The sequence below is a fragment of the Carlito syrichta genome, unplaced genomic scaffold (genome assembly GCF_000164805.1).
Source record: "Carlito syrichta isolate Samal-C Ts95f unplaced genomic scaffold, Tarsius_syrichta-2.0.1 Scaffold301761, whole genome shotgun sequence".
In the NCBI taxonomy this organism is placed as follows: Eukaryota; Metazoa; Chordata; class Mammalia; order Primates; family Tarsiidae; genus Carlito; species Carlito syrichta.
The window spans coordinates 80,786-106,755 of NW_007245857.1; the positions used below are offsets into that span (position 1 = coordinate 80,786).

General features: G+C 36.2%; 1 protein-coding gene across 1 annotated transcript in view; it reads right to left on the reverse strand.

The window, feature by feature from the left end:
• Positions 1 to 25,970, reverse strand: part of ATXN10 (ataxin 10) — a 133,468-nt gene that overhangs the window by 57,044 nt on the left and 50,454 nt on the right. Inside the window, exons 6-8 of the mRNA XM_021710964.1 lie at positions 17,558 to 17,723; positions 8,837 to 8,945; positions 7,077 to 7,246 (exon numbers count right to left, since the gene is read on the reverse strand). Coding sequence (XP_021566639.1) covers positions 7,077 to 7,246; positions 8,837 to 8,945; positions 17,558 to 17,723 — 445 coding nt within the window. The remainder of the gene's footprint in view (positions 1 to 7,076; positions 7,247 to 8,836; positions 8,946 to 17,557; positions 17,724 to 25,970) is intronic.

Below are 25,970 nucleotides of genomic sequence, written 5' to 3' on the forward strand. Positions count from 1 at the left end.
TGCACTGACCCAAGAAGGTTTTGTAGAGAGGACAGTTTGTGACTTTGAATTCTATAGGCAGCTCTAAAGGCCAAGTTAAGGTCACTTAGGTATAGAATAAAGCTTGGTTAGTCTACAAAGTGTTCGTGTAGGCCAAGAATATCGAAGTTAACCCTGCAAGAGAACAGAGCACCAAGAGTCATGCCACCTGGCCTATTTTACAGACATGTAAAGGACAACTCTAACACATACCGGTCAGGCATTTAATTATTTCTCCACAAAGCAATCACTCATTCAATTATCCAGAAAACTGACAAGTCAGCTAGTACTGATATGTAAAACAGGTACTAACCCTCACTAAGTAAGAACCTAAATAAAATAATTAGATCTTTTTCATTTTTATGATTTAATAGGCAAATAAAGAAGGAGTTATCAGTTTGTCCGCTCTTGGTTCATCATGTCTAGCTGTACAAAGCTGAAAGGTAGCATTACCCCCACAAAAACACTAAGAAATGATCATGCTATGAATGTTTAACAATTGCAAATTTAGTCTAAATTTTATTTAAGATCTTTTTTAAATGTGCACTTAGATCTACCAAAGCCTAAACCTGGGACTTACAAAGTATTTTTAATTACTTGTAAATAATACACAATATAGATGTTCTTATAACCTAAAATATATATAATTTGAATAAATCAGATAAAAATAAGGCAAATTATAAGTTAAAATATATTCAAATATCTCCTAAATATAAAATACTTTAAAAAAATAATTCCTCAGAATTTAGAGGAACATTACTTTTTACTTGCAAAGTTATTTTATTTTTATTAGTCTTTGCTTGCAAATATAGTCAGGACATTTTATAGTAGAATCTAGTCTCCTTGAACAGAAGGACTGGGTCTTATTTGCTTTAATATCTTTAGAACCTAAAAATGAGCCGGGCGCGGCGGCTCAGCCTGTAATCCTGCGCCTTTGGAGGCTGAGGTGAGTGGATTGCCTGAGCCCGCGGGTTCGAGACCCGCCTGGGCAGCGAGACCTCATCTCTACAATAAATCAAAAAATCAGCCGGGCGTGGTAGCGCATGCCTGTAATTCCGGCTACTCGGAAGGCTGAGGTGGAAGGATCGCCAGAGCCCAGCAGGCAAGGCTGCGGTGGCTGGGAGCGGCCACAGCACTCCAGTCTGGGCGACAGAGTGAGACTCCAACTCAAAAAAAAAAAAAAAAAATGTACTCAATATGTAGTAGACATTCAACAAAAATAAATTCTCACTCAAGAAAAACTTACTGAATGCCTACCATGTGCCAGGTACAATTTAGATGCTGGGAATAACACAATGAGCAAATCAAACATAATGAAAATTTTATTACAAAGATTCTTTTATATATATAAATGAAACCTACCTTCAAAATTGAAAATTGAGAACTGGAGGGGCCAAATAAAGTTTATTATCTTTATATGTTGAACTTTTTCATACAATACATACTTATTTTAAAAATAAAGTTATTCTTGTAATGAATGCACGCTTTATATGCACACACATTTGTACACATGGGATCATCAAGCACATGCATGACTGTTGGGCATCTTTTATATCAGAGAGAAGGAAAAAGAGAAGAACAACGGCATTTCCATACCTTCTGAATAGAATGGATTCAGTGGGCAAATGGTGTATCCTAGTCAATATAATTTCTTTGAGGGTAAAAGAAGGTAGATAAACCAGATTATCTGCCTGTCCATTTTGAAAAATGCATTTAGCTTTATGAAATTAAGAACATGTTTGGTTTTTCTTCTAAAAGATTCACTTAAAGAGGTTATGACAATAGTGAAGAAAAGAAGAATGAGGAAGAAAAAAAGTAAACCATACATTCCTTACTCTAACAAAGAAGTCAAAGAATGCTTTCTTCATGTTTACAGCATTAATATTCTCATGCTTCTAACAAAAGAAACCAAAACAGAATCTCTATTTAGGTCCACAAGGGTTTAGAAGTAAACTAATCACTACCGCTGTAGCAAGGAAATACTATACAAGTTGAGCATGAAAAACAAGGTAAAAATAGAAGTCAGTAAGGATTTGACAACACCTTCATACCATGACTTGGTAAAGGGAAGTCTAGCAATTCCTTTATAATTGAGGAAATACTACAATCCATCACATGTACAGACTTAGGAGTTCAAAACTCATGGAAAACTTGGGTAAAATACATTTCTGAACAGATTAGTCTGAGGCTAGGCACCTTGACTTTCTTAAAATTTGCCCAAAGATACATATCTTAAAGGAGGATGATCACCTATTCATCTTCCTATCAATACCATGCTCCAGGCAGTCCAGTGCTAGACCTTACTTAGAGAGAACTGCTCCTCACAGTCAGCCTCAGGGAACACATCACCCTCTGTTCCTCTATGATAGGCCTCACCGCATGAACTTTTGTTACAGCTACTAGCGCTCAAGCATCACTCCCCCACTGAAGTGACTGTCTTCATCATAGCAAGCAGCACGCTCAGTTTTCATCCATCAATGCTAGCTGAATTAAATCACACTTAGTCTCTCTGGGTCTTGGTTTCTTCATTTAGAAAATGATAATATGTGTTGAGTCCTTTTCACAGAGGTGTCCTAAGGCTCCAATGAACTAATATAGATAAAAATAATTCTGTAAAATGGAAAGAGCCACACAAGTGTAAGAGATGCCATCCAGCAAGCTGGTACCATACTCAATGTGATGAATAAAGTTACACAGACAGCATAGAGACCCAGTTGGGCTTAAAAGGCTTCTGGTTAAACTTCAGAGGAACCAGGTAGTACACAAAGATTCTAGAAAAAATTGTCATAATAATTTCAGGATTCTGGTTCAAAGAGGCAAGGATGGTCCCCAGATGCTCCTAGAATGGAAGCTTCACAGGACAAGCTATCTCACCTATTTCATCCATCAAAGAATTCCCAAGGCTGGAAATATTCACATTTGATGAGAGGATTCCCAGAGATTCAGACTTGAACCAAGAGGGAGCCTAGGGAGCCTAAGAGTCCTGCCTAGCTTAGGAGACCCAGATTGACCAGTCTGCAGTATCCATAGTCTGAAGTCCTTCAGGAAGTCTATTTTCAACCTCTCCCTCCAAACACTTGGGAAGTTCTCAACTGAGAGGCTCATGATGCAGGGAAGCAAGTAGAGGCCTGGGAACTCACAGGAAAACAAATCCAAATTCTACTTTGGGCTCTGAAACTCACTACCTGAATGACTTCTCCTTAAAATGTGGTTAGCAGAACTTGCTTTGCAAGGTTGACGCAAAGATTAAGGTTGATAATACATGTAATTCACTAAGCACAATCCTGGGACATGGTAAACACTAAACAAATAAATCACCTTTTTCCTTCTGGGTGAAGAATGAGCCCAAATTAAGCTCAATGATACAAAATCCCCCCCAACTCAGAACTTTGGTGTTAAGAGCAAAGACTGAACCAAATTTCCTTTTAGGCCCTAATTTGGGCAGAAGTAGGACAACCCATCGAGACACTGGACATTGGACTGTTCACTGAGAATGAACAGTCCAATGATTAATACTTGCTACATAATCATCATTTTCCCCAAATACTTGCTACATAATCATCATTTTCCCTAAACTATAACCAAAGTCATTTGAGTGCTAGTGAATACCATTCCTTAAGGCAACAATAAGCAAGGCAAATATTTGTTACACCGAGCAGGAATCAGGATTTGGCTACAGTAATAAAGAAGGTTGCACATCCAGAATAAGATTTTTGGTATGTACCAGAGTCTTTGGTAGGAGAAAAAAATTCCAAAGGTAAGGCTTTCAGGCTTCGGAGTTTTGTTGACACACGTAAGAAACTGGGAAAGCAGAAGTATTTGAGCTGATACTCAAAGAATGACCTCCTTCATACCCTCTAGAGTGTTTGCTCAGAAATTAGCAGTGCTATTAGCAACTATACAAGTGATGGGACACACCATTGACTTCCTGTGCGTCCCAGTGACCTCTACACAGCAGCACTTGGGCACACTCCATATTTACTTATGGTGCAATCTGATCCTGACTTCAGTGAGTTATTTCATAAGCCTTTTAAGGGTTACTACATTTTGTTCCTATAAGAGGTCAAGCCAAATTAGCAACAAAAGAATTGTTAAACATGAGGAAAAATCACTTTTTTTTTTTAACTCAAAAAAGGCAGTCATGGTCATTTAAAAGGTAAAGTGTTTTACTCTCTATTAACTTTCTTTTACAAAAATCAGCCCAGTAATTTTCCAAGGGGGATTAGTAGTCTTACACTCATATCTGCTTAAAGAGGAGGAATCCCAAAATGGTGCACCCATATAATAAAAGTGCAGGTTATCTGGCATTTGGTTCTGTGCCAGGTCTCACAGGAATTATTCCAGTTATCAGTTGCTACATAACAAATTATTTTCATATGTAGTATCTTCATATGTTCATTTTATTTTCACTCTTTTTCCCCTTGTTTTTCAGACTAGATGATTTCTACTGATATGTATTCAAGTGCATTGGCTCTTTACTCTGTCACCTTTCTTGAGATAAAGGGTACTCACTAATTTTTTAAAATTTTAGAAACTGTATTTTTCATTTCTAGAATCACCACTTCATTCTTTTTTATAGTTTCCATTTCTCTCCTGAGCTATTCTATCTTTCTATTCATATGAAGCATATTTCCCTTTACATTCTTGAGCACAGTTAGATTTGCTATCTTAAAATCCTTGTCTGCTAAACCCAACATCTGTGTCATCTAGCAGCATTCACTGATTATCTTTTCTCTTAATAACAGATCACATTTTCCTGTATGTCAAGTATCTGAATTGTATCCTAGACATTATGAATGTTGTACTGTGAAAACTTCTGGATTATATTAAATACCTCTAAAGAGTTTTGATATTTTTGTTTTTGGCGGACAATTCTTTTGGTTTAACATAACCTGTAAACTTCAGGTGACAGTTCAAATCTCAGTACATTATTTCATCCTGAGCTTGGCTACTTGGAGCCTGCCCCATACATGTGGGATTCAAGGCATTAGCAGGAATTTAGGTAGCAGATATACAGAATCTGGGGCTTATGGTCTCCTTTCCATGATGTCCCCCTCGCTTTCCAATGGCTGTGGTTGCCTCAAACTCTTCTTTATTCTTCAAGCTAAAAAGACTGGAGGTCTTTTCTCAGAGTTTTCACTGTCCTGCATAGTACACCCTCTATCCTTCCCTTCTTCCAAGTATCAGTTTGAATCCAGAATCTGCCTGTTTGTGTTCAATTTGTGTGTTCTCACATAGCTGCCTTTTGTCCAAAACTTGTAATCATTCTGTGCAAGAGAACCGGTCAAATGGCAGTTTACTGGGCTATTAACAGAAGTAGGACCTACACAACTTTTTTTGTCTTTCCAATTTTTCACTTTCTCTCACAACGTTGTGGATCGTAAATTCAGAAGGGGCTTTGTCCATTAGGGTATCCCTAATCTATGTGGCATCAGCTGGGCAAGTAAGGAACAGAGGCTGGATCTACTTCCAAAATGGTTTCCCACACACGCCATGCCTTGGTGTTCTTTGACTAATCTCTTTTTCTCTGCTCACTCTACATTTCATCTTCCAGGGTGTCTCCATGTCAATTCAGCAACTCACAGCAAGGTGATCTCCCGGAATTTGTACTTCTTATATGGTACACTGGCTTCTAAGAAACAAGAAATAGAATCTATCCAGACCAGTTCAGAGCTATGCCAGAAATGGTACAGGATCACTGCCGCCATATTTTATTGTTCAAAGCAGTCACAGGACCTGCCTAGATTCAAGGGGATGAGAAACAGATGCCAACCCTTGACAGGGGAGTGGCAAAGTCACACTGTAGAAATGAATGTAAAATGACAGATATTTTTTATATTTTAGGAAAATATAATCTGCCATACATTTTAATATTTAATAAAGCAAAACAAATGCCACCCAAAGTAAAACTCCAGGAAGACACAGGAAGGCTAGTTCAATCTGAAGCACTGTGGTCTGATTTTCCAGCCATCTTTTTTACCACTCTCTCACATTCTCTGTATAATTACCTCTAAGATGTTCAGCATAAAAGAGGTTTCTAAAACAGCTTACTGAGTTTCCAAAGACTTAATACTTAAACATTATATCCATTTCAAACACCTAGAAGAAAATGTTTATGATGCTATCATCCATATATGTAGGATATAAGTTTTGTCTGTTTTTTCTTCCTAAGATAATAGTCAATAATAACTAGTGTACGTATGTGCTAGAAATTTTTCTAGGCTCTTTAAATATCTTTAAATAAATATCTTTATTGACTGCTCTCTACATGACATAAGAGTGTGTTTAAGGCCAGGTGTGGTGGCTCACACATACCATCCTAGCATTTGGGGAGACGAAGGCATGAGGACTGCTTGAGCCCAGAAGCTCAAGACCAACCTAGGCAATGCAGTGAGACCTTATCTCTACAAAATCAAAAAATGATCCAGGCACAGTGTTGCATGCCTGTAGTTCCTGCTTCTCAAGAAGCTGAGATGGAAGGATCACCTGAACCCAGGAGTTCAAGACTGCAGTGAACCATGATCAAGCCACTTCACTCCAGCTTGGGTGACAGAGTGAAACCCTGACTCAAAAAAACAAAAACAAAAACAAAAAAAGAGTGTGTTTAGATGTACAGGCTTAGTACAAATACAATTTAACAAGAAAGGAGATTGGCTCAAACACTAACGACAAAGACAACGTAAAATTACAAAAATATAAACCCTAATACAAAAAAGTATGACATTTTATGTTTACCTGTGGGGAAAATATATATAATATACATAAACCCTAATACAAACAAGTATGACATTTTATGTTTACCTGTGGGGAAAATATACATAATATACATAATATACAAAATATATATCTTTTGTATGTAAAAATTATATTTTATACACACACACACACACACACACACACACACACACACACACACACACACAAATAAGTATCTCTCTCAAGCTACTTTCTAAGCACTTCAAACTTTCACTCCAAAAAAGTGAATGTATTCTAAATTTGAAATACTATATTCTAAATGAAGTCATATATGTATGATACACACTAAGAAATAATCTTACCTTGTCTTGGTTATCTTTATTCTTGTAACACAGATTTCCAATCAGACGAATGAGATGAGACTTAAATCCTTCAACCACATTTGAGATATCACCTTCTGCTTTCACGCAACCAGAGGCACTAAAGATGTTTGCAGTGTCTTTTCCAGCTACGTGAATCACTCGTAAAAGATCTACAACGAAAAGAGTTGTAGATAAATTCTTTTCCACAGAAAAATAATTTTAAATACTTTTACTAGTTTTCCATAAGAAATCTAATTTATTTTAATAGATTAAAGCTTCCTTTAAGTAACAGTTAGAAGGCTCTTCTGTCTTTGCTTTAAATTTTTGGACTCAACTTTGGGGAGATAAGCCATATTAATTACCTTTCTATATATCCACAAAGAAAAGTTAGCAAGAAATTCTCCAGCATCATTCTTTAAAAAAAGTTTCCAATCTCAACTTCTTCAAGAAAGAACTCACCAGGCAAAGTGGGGACTAAAAGGAGGCCCAAACTTTACTTGTACGATGACTACTTGTATACCTAATCCAGAATTGTACCCCACATCTTTAAAACAAATATATATATATATATAAAACTCATCTGATAACTGCAGTTAGCTAAGTCAATACCTATCTGTAATGACTCATAGGACAGATAGAAACCAAGATTACTTTTTCCCTCATTTGCCAGATAATCAGAAGGCAGCATGTGTTTTCCAGAAATCTATTTTAGCTACATTCAAATTTATATTCTCTGAATATTCCTAGGCAGCCTATGAAAACAATATTCCAGGAACTGTATTTTAGTTTTTCCATATTATCTCATTTAATCCTCTCAACAAACCTATTACAGGCAGATAGCAATGCCCAATGTTATAATAAAGAAATTAGGCTGAGAAGTTGGTAACATGGCAGTTGGGATGGCAACCCATATGTGCCCTGGTTCCAAACTTATGCTCTTTTCACAGTGACTCACAGTGTCTCAGGTTCATGGTGTTTTATTTCAGTTATCAATAAAAGCACTGTGTCCAAAATAAAATGTGATAGGAAACTTCAAATGTCTTCTTTTACAGCTTACCACTAGCTCATCTATACTTCCAGATACAAAGTCATCTTTCTCAGTATAAGTATAATCTTTTTAAAGGAAAAAGTATAAGTATAATCTCCAGAATAAGTATAATCTTTTTAAAGGAAAAAATAGTGAATAATAAATAGCAACACCTAAACATGGCTAACCACATGAATAGGCTCTACTTGAATTATTTTGCAAACAGCTTTTTAGCAAGGTTGGTAATACTTTAAACAATGGCTTCTTGTTTAAAACCACTTTCTAATAAGAACTGAATATATATTATGTGTAAAGCACTATTTTATGTATTCAATAAAAGCAATTGGAATAAATTTACTGACAAATTTTGTCAAGCTATAGTAATCTAAAATCACCATCATAAACGTCCCCCCCCTTCATCATCATTAAACCTCTACTGATGAAATATCTACTATGTGCACCCTGCATAACAGGCAATATTATCCTTGTCTTACTGAGAAACAATCCTGGGCAAACAGAAGGGAAATGACAGAAGTACATGTGGACTTAGGTTTATCTGGTCCCAAAGCCTGAACTATTACCACAACAGCATGATTTCTCTCAAGAAAATTTACTTTTTTAAAAAAATCTCACAAATACATTAAAAATCAAGGATCTGTGTCTGGATTTACATTACAGTATAACAAGCCAAAGACTTCTTAGCTAAAAATACCATGCATGACATTTCACTCACCGATCACTGTTTCCAGCAAGCCAGGAAAAACCTGTAGATAGCCGAGCAGCTCAGTTTTAGCAGTCATTTCACACAGGACGTCAAGAAGCCTAATTGTAGCCAATACCTCCTAAAAAGAAAAGAAAACATAACTCTTAAGTATACCGAAGTTAAGTGAATTAACTATTATAAATAACTACAAAAGAATAAAATATTTCAATAAAGAGTTAGTGCTTAGCCGGGCTCAGTGGCTCAGCCTGTAATCCCGCGCCTTTGGGAGCCCGCGGGTTCGAGACCTGCCTGGGCAGCGAGACCTCATCTCTACAATAAATCAAAAAATCAGCCGGGCGTGGTAGTAGCGCATGCCTGTAATTCCGGCTACTCGAAAGGTTGAGGCGGAAGGATCGCCGGAGCCCAGCAGGTCGAGGCTGTGGTGGCTGGGAGTGGCCACTGCACTCCAGTCTGGGCGACAGAGTGAGACTCCAACTCAAAAAAAAAAAAAGAGTCAGTGCTTATAATACATCTAAAGAAAAAAGCAGAACCATGAAGAACAAAACAGAAGTATTAAATATGGTATTTTCATTTTCACTAACAGCAGATATCTGTTATCCAGAATGCAAGATTATGTGTCATTATGTGTCTTCTTGGAGCAAAGAGTCAAAAAAGCTCTTATTCAAGCAAAAATACCTTCCAACAGTGGAATAAATGTTCAAAATTACTAGCTACATACACAGCATTTATGCAAATACTTTCTTTTTAAGACATTCCCAGTATACAAGTTCCACTTTAAAATTGCAAATATCCTATGAAATAAATTAATTTCTTGTCCACAGAAATCCTGTAAAATACTGTGGTTGAAAGAACCCTGGCTTCTAAAATTTGCATTATTTCTGAGTAAATATGAACCTGTATGCAATATCTTGATGGAATGGAAAGATAGTATTATTTGAAAATGTTATTTCACATAGCTACTAAATAATTTATCAAAAAGACTGCATGACCAAGAAACTACCCAGTACCAACCACATGGCATTAGGTAATCTATATAAAATTTTAAAATGCAATTCTTATAGATTTTGAACTCCATTTTTAAAGTATCCATTATTTGGCAAAATGTGATAGAAAACATAGATTTAGGACATGAAGATAACATTCTTCAAAAGAAAGATAAATTACTTCCTTTTGTTAATTCTAAATGTGTGTTTTTATTGTTCTCTAAACAGAGGATTTAAAGGCAATATTGTAATACAGCCTTCTAAAATCTCAAATAAATAGCAAGAAACACATTTTTTTAATGCTTTGGATCTTCATTTCCTAGCATAGCCTTCACTTGCTAAATAGTTGGGAAGAAAAAGTCTAGATTATAAGTCTGAAATGAGTACCATGTTAAACAAGAGTCTTGAGCAAATTCATTAATTTCACAGGGATTCAGCATGCTTTTATTTAGGGTCTCTAGATAGCATTTCTCCTTTAAGAAACAGCTGATTAACTCTAGATCTGGGGCAGAATATGTACAAGGTGATCCCGGACATTCTGTCATACCAGATAGCAAGGAAACTATTAATCCTTCTGAATCAGGATTCAGAAACAATCTGAAGAGGTTCCTACTAGTCAGTGCTGGCACATTAGGCCATTAGAAAGAATTACAACTGCAAGAGACTGAAAACAAGTGTTTTTAAAGCTATGACTTCATAATGATAATTAAACAAAACAACAAACTGGTCATCTTTGGATGGTGTCACAAAAAAAAACTCATTACTTTACAGGTTGGTAATGGGGGTAAAGGACAATCAAGCACTTATTCTGCCTTTCTTAGTCAAAATGTACCTTATATAACCTAATCATTGATTAGGAAAGTTTCTTTTTAAAAAATATTCCTACTAATAAATGAAGAATGAATGAGAGTCAAAATACCACCCTTTTCCAATCCCTCAGGAATTAATAGGTCTAGGTAATCATTGGTCTGCTAATATCACAAAGGGATAACCAAGTATCATGTGTCTCGATGAAAGTGCTTATCACCAACAATGAAATATTACTGAAAAGAACAACAACAACAAAAATCTGAACTCAACTATGGCACTAATTATTATTCACAGGTAATACAAGGAAACAAAAACGTTAAATTCTGCCACCATGGAAAAAATACTCATCAAAGTCTGAACTGTAGAAAACTACAGGAAACCCAGTTCAGTTTCTTCAACAAATAACTAGCAAAGGTGAGGGGGAAGTAGAAACGAGAACCTATATATTAAAGGAACATGAAGACATATCAATTGCAATGTATGGTCCTTACCTGTATCCTGATTCAACAAAATAATCTTGAAAAATTTATCAGACAATGGAGAAAATCGACGTATGTAACTGATATTAAAATTTTATTGTTAATTTTTTAGATGTGCTCATTGCAGTATCCTTGTGTCTGAAAACTCCTTATCTTTTAGAGCAATAGATGAAATATGTTGGCACTGTGTTTTAGTCCAAAGCAATTGGCAGAAGAATGAGTGGAATTGTGGATAAAACAAGAATGCTAATGAAGTGGTAACTGCTAAAGCTGGGGAATGACATATGGAATTTCACTATACTTTTTTCTCTATTTTATGCTTTAAATTTTCCATGATAAAAGGACAGAAATAAAATTAGGGGTTGGAAAGATAATCCGGAAATTTCCTTCCAGCTTCTAAATTCTATATTAACTAAAATAAACCCAAGGGAAAATTAATCTATTTCTACCTAACACATCCCCAATTTTAGTCATTAAAATTATTTTGTTAATAAAGTATTTCTAACGAGTATCTGGAAATTAGTAATTAAAAAATATCCAGGAAAATATTACTCTTCTAAAAAATAAAAGTAATGAGCAAAATGTCCTTCCAAATATTTTAAAATATTGTAAAACTGTATTAATTAAATCAGGCAATAAGCTCCCCCACCCCAGTAAAAAAAAAAAAGAGAGAAATCAAAGGAACATTATGAAAGATTTTGAACTGAATAAAAAGAAGAAACAAAGAATAGTCTCCTGTCTAATTCACTTGTCTCGGTTACCTCCACCATTTAGAGTTTTTGAACTATTTTACAACACTGTAAGTTATGGAAAACTGAAAATAATGCAAATAACCTTGTCCATTCAAATGTAAATTAGTTGTATCTGGCTGGACTGCAATTAATCATTGCCTTTCACATAGACCAGTTTTTGCAATTATTTGTACATTAATTTATTTCAGTATTCCTTTACTACACATAAACACATGGCTCTTTAGATTCTCCTTTCTCCAGTTGTTAATACCTTACTGGTTCCCTCTGTAAAAGCTGAAAATCTAGAGATGAATTCAAATATATATAAGAATATTAGTTTATAATATAAACACTATTACAACTAGTGGAAAGGATGAGATTATTTACTAAATGGTATTGATAGAATAATGAACGGCTAACATTCAGGGAATATTAGCTACGTACCAGTCAGCATCTAAATGCTTATGTTAAAATACAACCGCTTTTAAGGTAAAGAAAACAGGCACAGAAAAGACAAGCAACTTTTCTAAGATCCTACACTAAGAACAGAAGAAACCAAGATTCAAGCCCAGTTTCACAACAAAGACTTTATAAGCTTGGATAGTCAAAAGACAAATAATTCATTTGGATCCATAATTCACTCCTTACTTTTATATAAAATAAATTCTAGGTTAATAAAAAATGTGGACTAATTACTGAAAGAATTGGACTACAAAGGTACATATTTCCACCAAGTGGAGAAGTTTACTAAATACATAAGAAATATCCAGAGACCAGAAGGATAAAATTGATAAGCCCAACTAGATTAAAAAAAACAAACAAAACAAAAAATTCCTAAAAGGTGAAGAGAATACCATAAATAAATTCAAACAAAAAATAACTATGCAAAAAAAAGTTTACTGTATATGACAGAAAGACTAATTCCCCAAAAATGCTTTTTAATAAGTGCATTTTAAAAGGTAAATTAATATGCAAAGCAACCATACTGGTACTGAAAAACATTAAAGAAAAATGGTAATTAGATTTTGCAAAGGGCAACACATACAGTCTTGTGTTGAACTGGTGTGCCTTTCAGAAATATCTCTAAAAATTTTTAATATTATACTCTCTGATGCAACAATTCAACTCCCAGTAATTAATTATCTCAAATTTACTAATCTCAAATTTAAACAAGAATCTTCACTAAGGTTTTCGAAAACAAACAAGCAAACCTGGAAGCAACTGAAATGTCTATAGGAAATAAATAAACATAATATATATGTGTTAAAGTGGAAAGATGTACAAGTTATATCATAAATAACTGAAAAAAGCAAGTTGAAGGAATGCATGTAACATTGTGAAAAATATAAACAAGTAATATATGTATATAATATATATAAATATATATATTTAAAAATCTTAAGAAAGAAAACAAAAAATAAAGTACATGCAGATAGTTCTTTCCAAAGAAAGAAAACAAAAACTAAAGTACATGCAGATAGTTCTTTCCAAAAAAAGTACACGTAGAAAATGGGGCCTGGGCCAAAAACGGGAAACGGCTTAACTTTGTTTCATCGACTTCGGCTTTAATACTTTTAATACTTTTTAACAACAAGCAAATATTATTGCACAATGCAAAAATTTAAGCCTTTGTTAATATGTGGAGTGAAAAAACATAAGTTATATTATGTATTAAACACCTACTGCAAGACAGATATTACAGTATGACTTAAGTTGGGGTTGTAAGGATTAAAATAGAATGACTATCCTACAACTTGAGGACAATTCTCATAATATATTGGTATCAGAAAATATAAAGCTAAAAAAATGTTTTTAAGCTCTCAGAGGAAAGGCAAATCACACTATAAGTAACAAGATTCAGTTAACTAAATCTTACATCATAAACATGGTAAAATTGACAAAAATATAGCAACAACTGGAAACAAATACACAAACTATTCCAGAGACAGGAATCATCACATTGATACAGAACCAAAGACTATTTTTATAAAGAAACAAATAAATAGAACCTCAGGATCTTAAAGTCAAACAACAATGACAGAAACTTAAAAGTACACACGATTTTTTTTAACATTAATACACATATATTATACTTTTTTAAAAGAATACTTCTCACATCAGTATTTAAATATAGCATATACTCAGTAGTATACTGGAGCTGGCCTGTACTGATTTCTGAGAGTTTATTATTAAATATTTAGAAATTTTTGAGTTGATTGTTAAACTGTTGGTAGCTTGAAATCATCCATGGTGAACATAGTTATATACCATGGAAATAAGCAAATGCTACAAACTAGGGCTTTCCACTTGCTTCTTCTTCCCTTCTTCTCCCCGCCATTTTACTGCCAAATCACTGTTCTTACCCATTTATGACCTTTTAAGGACAAGATATTCAATACAGTTTTCAATGCTATGACTGAAAAATGATAATGAAAACAGTCATACAGATCAATAAATTTCGAAAAGTAAATTAATTTGACTATTCAAAAGAAAATTGCCTACAATTTTGTATTCCAGTAATATAAAATAATTCTTCCCACATTAGAGAAAAAATTTTGAAAGAAAAATACAAATTTTCCTAAATATGGAAAGTTAGTCCAGGTATCTTCTTATTACAATACTAAAATCACCTATATTTTAAACATAAGTGCCTTGAAAAGTTTAAGGCGTGATTTAACAAATCTTAAGTTGTACTGCCTTTTCTTTATCTCCTAGAGAATTAATTTAAAACTTTTTAAAAGCACGACTCACTGCTCCTCCTGCTGGAAACAAAGGCAAATCTATCCCCAGAAAAGAAAAGCAAGGCTGTGAGTAAAGACCTGTCAGAAAATGAGCATTAAAATAATAGCATGTTAGTGAGACCTAACATGGTCTAAATCAACGGTCCCCAACCTTTCTGGCATCAGGGACCGGTTTTGTGGAAAACAATTTTTCCATGGGGGTGGGGGGACCATCAGTTAGATTCTCATAAGGACCGCAGCAACCTAGATCCTGCGCATGCACAGTTCACAGTAGGGTTCACACCCTTACGAGAATCCAATGCTGCCTCTGATATGACAATACACAGAGCTCTGCTTGCCGCCCAGCTCCTGCTGTGCACCCGGTTCCTAGCAGGGGTACTGGTCTAAGGCCTTGGGTTTAAGGATTCCTGGTATAATACATTACAGAAAGTCAGTTACAAAGTGGTCTTGAACAAAGATATATGCACAAAAAAGGAAATACATTTTTATGGTTGAGTAGTCACAATCATGACCTGCATTTACAATAGAAGTAAATAATTTCATATCATCACACATCATTCTCCAGGAAATGTTATGGCTCAGTATCATATTCTCTGGGTTCCCATCTGTAGACAGTGGATGAGTCTCACTCCCGATCCCAATTCCTCTCACCCATTTGCCAAACAGTAATTCCAGCATCAATTACCACCTCTCTACCTGATCATTTATGTAGGCATTACAAAGGACCTCTCTATCGTCTTTTTTAAAATGTGTTTAAATCAAATTGAGATATAATTTACATGCAATAAAATACATCCATCTTAAGTGTATAGTGCATACAGAGTTGTGTCAAGGTATACAGGTATGTATAACATTTCTATTATCCAGAAAGTTCCCTCATGTCCCTCTGCAATCAATTCCACCGCTTCACCTCCAGCCCCAGGTGACAACTGATCTGTTTTCTGTCATTATCGATAAATTTGGCCTGCTATAGAATCTCACAGAAGACCAGCCCAGACAACTTGGTGAGACCTTATCTCTACAATAAATCAAAAATTAGCCGGGCGTGTAACATGCCTCTGTAATTCTAGCTACTTGAAAGGATTGCCTGAGCCACAGCACTCCAGCCTGGGCGAGAGAGACTCCAAATGAAAAAAATAAAATAAAAGAATCTCACAGAAACAGAATTATACAGTGTATACTCTAGTCTGTCTGGTATCTATTCCTCAGTACTTTTGAGACTCATCCCTGTTGTTGTATCAGAATTACATTCCTTTTTACTGCTAAGTAGTGGTCCAGAGAAAGACCAAATCTAACTTTTAGACAGAGAGAAGAAAAAATAGCAAAAGATGAAAATTCTGAAATAAAGAGAAGGAACATCAAATTTTTTTTCATTTTTGAGTTGGGATCTCATTTCATGTTAATTTTTTAATTTCTTGTAGAAACAAGGTCTCATTGCTCAAGTGATCCTCCTGCCTCAGTCTCCCAAAATGCTGGGGTTACAGGTATGAGTCGCCCACTCAGGAAATAGAATATGAGCTAGCTTTCATGCCCTTAATAAAGACAAGACCTGGATGATCTAGGGTAGGCTTGAGGAGAATTTAAAAATTGTGAAAGTAATTAACCAGGACAGTATATGATTGGGAATCTCCTATAATGGATAGAAGAAACAAACTCTCTAAAAAGAAATTGGAAATGTGTATAAAAAACTTTAAAAATGGCTATTCTTATACCCAGATATTACAATTCAAAGATTATGTCCTAGGTTAATAGCTATGAAAATGTGCAAAGATGTAACAAGACATGCACTCTAGCACTATTTTATAACAAGAAAAAATAAGAACAACCTGAATGTCCAACTATAGGGAGTTGGACAAATAACAGGTAAGTTCTTTACCTGGAATGCTATATTGGCTTTTTTTTTTTTTTTTTTTTTTGAGTTGGAGTCTCACTCTGTCACCCAGACTAGAGGGCAGTGGCCGCTTTTGGCCACTGCAGCCTCAACCTGCTGGGCTCCGGCGATCCTTCCACCTCAGCCTTCCAGTAGCTGGAACTACAGGCGTGCACTACCACGCCCGGCTAATTTTTTGATTTATTGTAGAGATGAGGTCTCGCCAAGTTGCCCAGGCGGGTCTCGAACCCGGAGGCTCAGGCAATCCACTCACCTCAGCCTCCCAAAGCGCGGGATTACAGGCTGAGCCACTGAGCCCGGCTTATATTGGCATTTTTTAAGACAGTCACAATTTATTATTTATCCATTCAGCAAATATTTGCTAAGTGCTTACCATGTACACAGTACTACAAACATGGTCAAGACTTCTGTCCTCATGGAGCTTCCATTCAGAAGAAAAAAATGAGAACTTACAAAAAGATGGTATAGAATGACTCCACTTTTAATAGATATGTATGGGCACATATCTACATATGTGTGCACACATTTTATGTCATCTGCCTGGATATATTAACCAAAATATTTTTTTAAGTCATTGACTCTGAATGGAAGGAATGAGAGCACTCTTTTGACTTATCTAAATTTTCTAACTATTCAAATATAAGCATATATTACTTACGCAATATTTTTTAAAGCTTTTAAAAAAGAATTCTCATAAAGGACATGGTAGAGTTAGAAAATCTGCCAACTGGCCAGGTGTGGTGACTCATGCCTATAATCTCAGCACTTCGGGAAGACAAGGTCAAAGGATCGCTTGAGGCCAGGAGTTTGAGACCAGCCTGGGGAACATAGCAAGACCTCACCTCTACAAAAAAATAAAAAAATCAGCTAGGCATGGTGGCACATGCCTGTAGTCCTAACTACTTAGGAGGCTGAGGCAAGAAGAACACTTGAGCTTAGGAGTTTGATGCTGTGGTAAGCTGTGATCATGACACTACACTCCAACCTTGGTGAGAGAGAGAGAGAGAGAGACCATGTCCCTAATAAAAACAAAACAAAACAAAAAGAAAATCTGCCTATTCTCTCTCATCCAAGATTAGGAATCTGTCTCCTTACCTCATCATCAGTATGTTCCTCAGAGGTCAACTTGAGTACTGCCCTGCACTCATCCACAAAGGTGCTTGCAATCAACTCAGCATGATTTAAAAACACAGGGATGTCATCCTTGGTCAGTGGTTCATCACACGCTACCTTGGTTATCATAAGATCTAATAATGTAACCCTGTAAAACATAAAAGATTTTTACATAATTATATAATACTTGAATTGTACAAAGCTAACAATTCTTATGAAGACAAAATATTATGGAATATTTTTATTTTAAATTTCTTACCTTGTTGACTTTGGCAAAGTCTCAGGGTACAAAATAAACATGCAAAAGACAGTTGTATTCCTATACACCAACAACAAGCAGGCAGAGCCCCAAATAAAAAGCACAATCTAATTCACAATAGCCACAAAAGAAAAAATTAAATACCTCAGCACCTTTCTAATCAGAGAAGTGAAAGACCTTTACAATGAGAACTACAAAACGCTGCTAAAAGAAACCCAAGAAGATACAAACAAATGGAAAAATATCCCATGTCCATGGATAGGAAGAATCAACATTGTTAAAATGCCCATCCTACCAAAGGCAATCTACAGATTCAACACAATACCCATTAAGTTACCAACATCATTCTTCTCAGACCTGAAAATGACAATACAGAAATTCATATGGAAACATAAACGACCACGAATAGCCAAAACAATCCTTAGCAAAAGAAACAAAGCAGGAGGTATCACCCTTCTGACTTCAAACATTACTATAAGGCTACAGTCATCAAAACAGCCTGGTATTTGGTACAAGAACAGGCACTCAAACCAATGGAACAGGATAGAGATTCCGGAAGCAAAGCCTCAATTCCTCAACCAACTCATCTTTGACAAAGTTTCCAACAACCACCACTGGGGAGAAGAGAACCTATTCAGTGAATGGTGCTGGGAAAATTGGCTGACCACATGCAGAAGATTGAAACAGGACCCCTACCTATCACCATACACAAAAATTAACTCTAAATGGATCAAAGACCTAAACGTAAAACCTCAAACTATAAGAGTCTTAGAAAATGCAGGAGACACACTTATGGAAAGCGGAACCGGCAACCAATTCCTATTCAGAACACTAAAGGCCAATACCTTAAGAAATAAGATAGACAAGTGGGACCTCATCAAACTAACGAGCTTCTGCAAAGCAAAAGAAACCATCAAGAGAGCAGGGAGACAGCCCACAGAATGGGAAAAAGTATTTGCCAACTGTATATCTGACAAAGGCCTAACATCTAGGATCTACAAGGAACTCAGAGGCGCCAAAAGGAAAAAAAAAAACAGCTCCTTTAAAAAGTGGGCAAAAGACATGAATAGACATTTCTCAGAAGAAGATATATGGGCAGCCAACAAGACAATGAAAAAGTGCTCAGCCTCACTCATCATCAGAGAAATGCAAATCAAAACCACATTGAGATACCACCTAACTCTAGTAAGAATGGCCATAATTAATAAAACAAACAACAACAGATGATGGCGAGGATGTGGAGAAAAAGGAATGGTTCTACACTGCTGGTGGGAATGCAAACTAGTGCATCCTCTTTGGAAGATAGCATGGCGATTTCTGAAAGAACTAGAAATTGACCTTCCACATGACCCAGCAATTCCCCTATTGGGAATATACCCGGGGGAACTCAAATCATCCTACAAAAAGGATACCTACACACGTATGTTTGTTGCAGCTCTATTCACAATAGCAAAAACATGGAACCAACAATGTTGCCTATCGAAGCTGGACTGGATAAAGAAAATGTGGTACATATGCACGATGGAATATTATGCAGCCATAAAGAAGGACAAATATACGGACTTCGCAGCAACTTGGATGGATTTGGAGTCGATCATCCTCAGTGATCTCTCACAGAAATAAAGAACAGAGCACCATATGTTCTCACTCGTAAGTGGACCTTGAACAATTATAATACTATAAGAAAGCATTTAGCAGTAATGGGAAACTACCAGAGGAAGGGATGGGATTGGTAGTTGAGGGAAACTGCTTGGGAGGGAAGGGCATACCTGATCAACAAGGGTACCTGCATAATCAATGTTTGTATACCTAAACCTGAATTGTACCCCACATCTTTATAATAAAAAAAATAAAGATTTATAGAGCCAAACACCCCCACACACACACAAAAAGGAAATCTGAGGTTTTAAAAGTTTTAAAAATTGCTAAGGCAGGTGTTTTTTCTAGACTTAGGATTTTTCCCATCACTTAGCTACCATAAAAAAAGTATTTGGTATAGTTTTATTTCTTACTTGAAGCAATCAGTAATTCATATTTTTCTTTGGGTACAAAAAAAAAGAAAACTCCATGTCTGGTTTAAGTGTATTTTTCCTGATTTGCTAATAAGCATTTTAGATATTAATACTCTTTCTTATATAGAAACAAAAGAGAATTATACATATAATGCCAAACCAAAATGTAATTTTAAGGCAATGTTATACATGATTTATGGTAGATAGATTGCCCTACATGTGGTTCATTTTTCTTAGGAGAAGGAAAGAGGTGTTGAATAGCAATATTTATTTGATAACTTACATATCGATGTAAAAAATGGCATAGGCTTGGTCTACAAATTTGTGTTTTTGTAAAGTAAAACAGTTAAACAAAGAAAACAGCGATGCTTCACAAGAAAGACAATAAAATGAGTGGTGAAAGCACCTGAACCAGAGCAGAGTCCTGGTCTGGCTTAGACTCTCAGTGGTTACATGATAGTGGGCATGTTAATTAACTTGAATCCTGGTGTAGACTCTCAGTGGTTGTATGGCACTCGACAAGTTATTCAACCTCAGTAAGTCTTATGTACTCATCTTTAACATGAGGCTAACGACAGTACCTGTCTCATGGAATTTTTGTGAGGATTAAATGAGATAATATATATATAAAATGCTTAGTTCAGCAGTAAGTAGTGAATAAATGTTACCCTACTTCACTTTGCTGTTGTTATTATTGTAGACATGTTTAAACTGATGGCAGTTCTGAAATGTTGAATTATTTCAATGCTGAAAGTAATGGTTATAAAAGGTGCATTAGACAATTCCTGTTTCTGTAGCCAAGTCATCAAAATTTAAAAAACAGATAATTAATGAAAGTTAACTTCATTCATGAAATATTTTTCCTAGCCAGATATTATTAACAAGGTAAGAAATTTTTTTTTAACTTTTTTTTTAATTATTATAAAGATGTGGGGTACAATTCAGGTTTAGGTATACAAACATTGATTATGCAGGTACCCTTGTTGATCAGGTATGCCCCTCCCTCCCAAGCAGTTTCCCTCAACTACCAATCCCATCCCCCTTCCTCTGGTAGTTTCCCATTACTGCCAAATGCTTTCTTATAGTATTATAATTGTTCAAGGTCCACTTACGAGTGAGAACATATGGTGCTCTGTTCTTTGTTTCTGTGAGAGATCACTGAGGATGATTGACTCCAAATCCATCCAAATTGCTGCGAAGTCCGTATATTTGTCCTTCTTTATGGCTGCATAATATTCCATCGTGCATATGTACCACATTTTCTTTATCCAGTCCAGCTTCGATAGGCAACATTGTTGGTTCCATGTTTTTGCTATTGTGAATAGAGCTGCAACAAACATACGTGTGTAGGTATCCTTTTTGTAGGATGATTTGAGTTCCCCCGGGTATATTCCCAATAGGGGAATTGCTGGGTCATGTGGAAGGTCAATTTCTAGTTCTTTCAGAAATCGCCATGCTATCTTCCAAAGAGGATGCACTAGTTTGCATTCCCACCAGCAGTGTAGAACCATTCCTTTTTCTCCACATCCTCGCCATCATCTGTTGTTGTTTGTTTTATTAATTATGGCCATTCTTACTAGAGTTAGGTGGTATCTCAATGTGGTTTTGATTTGCATTTCTCTGATGATGAGTGAGGCTGAGCACTTTATCATGTGTCTTGTTGGCTGCCCGTATATCTTCTTCTGAGAAATGTCTATTCATGTCTTTTGACCACTTTTAAAGGAGCTGTTTTTTTTTCCTTTTGGCGCCTCTGAGTTCCTTGTAGATCCTAGATGTTAGGCCTTTGTCAGATATACAGTTGGCAAATACTTTTTCCCATTCTGTGGGCTGTCTCCCTGCTCTCTTGATGGTTTCTTTTGCTTTGCAGAAGCTCGTTAGTTTGATGAGATCCCACTTGTCTATCTTATTTCTTAAGGTACTGGCCTTTAGTGTTCTGAATAGGAATTGGTTGCCGGTTCCGGTTTCCATAAGCATGTCTCCTGCATTTTCTAAGACTTTTATAGTTTGAGGTTTTACGTTTAGGTCTTTGATCCATTTAGAGTTAATTTTTGTGTATGGTGATAGGTAGGGGTCCTGTTTCAATCTTCTGCATGTGGTCAGCCAGTTTTCCTAGCACCATTCACTGAATAGGTTCTCTTCTCCCCAGTGGTGGTTGTTGGAAGCTTTGTTAAAGATGAGTTGATTGAGGAACTGACGCTTTGCTTCCGGAATCTCTATTCTGTTCCATTGGTCTGTGTGCCTGTTCTTGTACCAAATACCAGACTGTTTTGATGACTGAAGCCTTATAGTAAAGTTTAAAGTCAGAAGGGTGATACCTTCTGCTTTGTAAAACCTCAGATTTCTTATGATAATTATTCATTCAAAATAAAACAAACACAAAGTTCTGTCAGTCCCTGAGCACAGGATTATAATATTTCTGTTTTCTCTTGTTCATATATATAAAATCTTTAAAAATCAAATTAAGTACCCCCAGGCCATAAGGCCAGACTTTCCACTTTCCCCAAGCAGCATGACTTTCCAGGAATGCTAGGAAAGAGGCCATCTATTCTGTGTGGTCCAAATGAGTGCTCTAAAAATATTTTTTAAAATTAGATTAGATAATAGTTATTGCTAGGTAAAAGAAGTAATAATCCCTTGGCCTTAGGGAATTTAGTACCTAGTTGGCTACTGCTTGAATATGTAATATATCATTATTCTTAAGGTAGCCACAGAAAGGGGTGTAGAGAAATGAGAAAGAAAATAGAAAGAACCAAACAGCAGGGCAGTTCCTGAATGGGCAGTCATGTGAGGTCAGGACAGAGAGGGTGGTCCCAAAATAATGAAAATCAAAGTTGTGTTCAGCAGCAACAGAAACCTCTGAGGGTCCAAGTGGATGAAGTGCAAGGAGATCAGCAAGTGCTCAAGGAAAGGTAGAGTGGATGTTGCCTTCCTTACAAACTGACATGGGTGATTTACAAGTGTACCTTCTCCCTGGCCTGATAGATTAAGCCTTGTATGATGCAACTTTAGTATATGATTACAATATTAGAGATCTAAGGCCATGGGCAATAAGTGCTTTTGAAAGAAAAAATGGGAGGAAATCAGAAATAGATTTTTAAAATATAAAAATGCAAACTAAGTCTGGATATTATTTAAACTTAATGAAAACTATGCTTCATTAAATGATCCTACTTACACAAAGTCAGCTTGCCATTTAAAACTTCTAATGGTTCCCACTGTTAAGAAGTGAATCTGAAAGCTTTTTAGTCTAATATATGGGCCTCCCTATCAGTCTGCATTCAACTTTCCAACTCTCTCAACATCTAGCCACCATCAAAAACCATCATAATTCAAGTAGGAGACTTTTTTTTTTCAAAATCATTTAATTGGGCATGACATTTGCCATTCCATTTCTGTGCCAGAAAATATGTGCATTGAAACATATATTATATAGTCATGGAAAATGAGAGATAATGTGGAAGGAACATCTTACCTCTTCCAGTTGGGAGGAAGCCACTATACTATGAGGGGAGACCCAAAAAAACTGGAACTATTTTATGGAAGGTGGGCCCCTTGTAGTAGAGGCTTTCCCCACTAGGTAAGTATTCTAGGAACCCATCAGCATCAGTGTACTAGCTAGCATTGTGAGAGACTGCATTCAACGTCACTGAATTTGGGGGTGGGGGGAGATTCTTTCAATGCATTTGCCCATTTCATGATGGGTGATTTACAAGTGTACCTGCCCACACCCCATTGAGTGTTCAGCTGTTTTTCACCAAAAACATCATGACCCCCCCATGCCCCACCCTCCCTATTCACTGGATCTCATCCCAAGCAACTTTTCTTTTGTTTCCCCAATGAAAAAAAGTCCTCAAAGTGAAACATTTTGCCAATGTGGAATAGGTAAAACAAAAAACAGCAGAAGCACTAAAAGGCATCAAAATCAATGAGCTCATAAACTATTTTGTGCAGAGGAAAACACATGTGAGAATACACAAATTTTTATAAATAAATTCTGGGTTTTTTTGGGTCCCCTCTGAGTTCTTCCTTGAAAACTTAACAGATTACAAGTGGTCTAGCAAATGCTATTTACTCATTTATTTATTCACTCAGATGTAAAGGATGAAAAAGCAAGAAGGACCCAGCCAGAAGGGTCAGAAACTAGCTGTTTAGAATTATTACAAGTGAGTACAAAAGTCTTTTTTCCCTTAACCCAAAAGGCATTACTCAGGCTGCTTCCGCTTACCAGTCACAGCCCTCCAGACAGAATCACGCTTCTGCACTCTTGTCTCTCAACCACTGGCTGTTATTAGCATTCTATTTATAATTCACTCCTGATTAAATACAGTACTTACATATTCATGCCTCAAAATTATTATTCCTTTTTATATTTTAAAATCATATGTATATATGAAGAATTTGGGGGGGAAAACTATACAGCAAAAGTTTATATTTTAAAGTTATCCTTAAATTGATACGGGTTACAGTTTTTAAGTGGGAATGGCATACCTGTACCATCCTGAAATGGTTGCTTTTTATAAGAGGATGGGGAGGTAAGGAACAAAAAGGGGGAAAAGAGTGACTGTTATGAATATTCTGAAGAAGGAAATAAAATATTCTGTAATTCTGGAAATAAAGAATCTGTAATTCAAATTCAAGGACTGACATCACCAACAAATTCTGAATTTATATTTGAACTATTTCACATATATAATGTGCCAAAGGGCATGCCACAAAAGCCAAAATTTGTATTTCTCCTGGACAGCAGCTAACCAAGATAGACAGTCAACTTCTGCTAAACGAATCTCATTAGTCCCTTAATAAATTACTGATACAAGAAGTAAGTGTGTTGCAGGAGAAGAGATCACTGATTTTAACATCAGTCATACTGAGTCCAAATATCATCTCAGCACCTCTGTAACTCAGGGCAAATAAATACCTTAACCTATAGAGCTTCAGACCCCCAATCTGGAAAACAACAAGAGCAATATCTATTTCACTAAGTGTTTGGGAGGGTTAAATGACAATGACTATATGTTACCTTCTATTAATAATGGTGATGCTACCTGGAGGAAAAAGTCAAAGTCATCATAGTAGTAGTTATAGTAACAGTAGTACATGCCAGGCACTGAGAGCTTTGTATTAGTTATCACAATTTCATGAGGTGGCTACTATTATTATTATCCCCATTTTACAAGATGAAACAGTACCCAGGTGAAGAAATCAACTAATACTGACAACTATTAAAAGAACCAGAAGAGGTCGGGGAGGGGGGGAGGTAGTTTAAGAATTTACACAGCATTTTCATATTACAATGCATGGTTATTACCCATGCACACTAAGGACAGAGACTGTATCTTAGTGTTCACCATCACACACTAGTGGACCATCAGTAGGTGCTTAATGAATACAGTATTTGTTTTACTGACTGATCCTCAAACACTTTAAAATCTAATAGCCCCTAACTCAATAGAAAATTCTAATTCAGTAGATTAGCACCAACCTGGGCACCTGTATGTTTTTTAAATTCCTCGGGTAATATTAATGCATGTTCTCAATTGAGAAACAACACAATGTGTTACCAAGCTTCTCTAGTGAAGTCCCTCATCTGAACTACAGAAACCAGAAAATGTTTCAAGGCACTTACTGTCTCCTCAGTTCTCCCAATGATTCTAGATGCATAGAGCAAACGTTTATTCATTACGTATCCTTGCTGAGAAAAGCTCTAATCCTTCTATCCTATTAAACTGCCAAAGTACAACTCTGAATACAGAATATATTCACTAACCCCAAAAAGAGTCAAAAGGGATCCCAAGAGCTTCTGCTTCACCCCAGAATTGAGTGCTTTTGCCAAGATCCCCCAGCCCTCTCCTTACTGCCCCTCTCCGCACATCTCCGCACTAAATTCAAAAGGTCCACCCTTTATCCAACTGCTGAAGTCACCACCACAAAAAACTTGAGCATCCATATGATCCTGTGACCCAGGACTCCAACTCCCACATGGCTCTGTGACCACTGAGGGACCCCACCTGGTAGCTTCCCTCCAAGCTTAACTTATTTCACCAACTGGCACAGCTTGTATTTTCTTTCTTTCTTAGTGCCACTCTCACCACTAGAACATAAGCTCCAGAAGGGCAGGGATTAT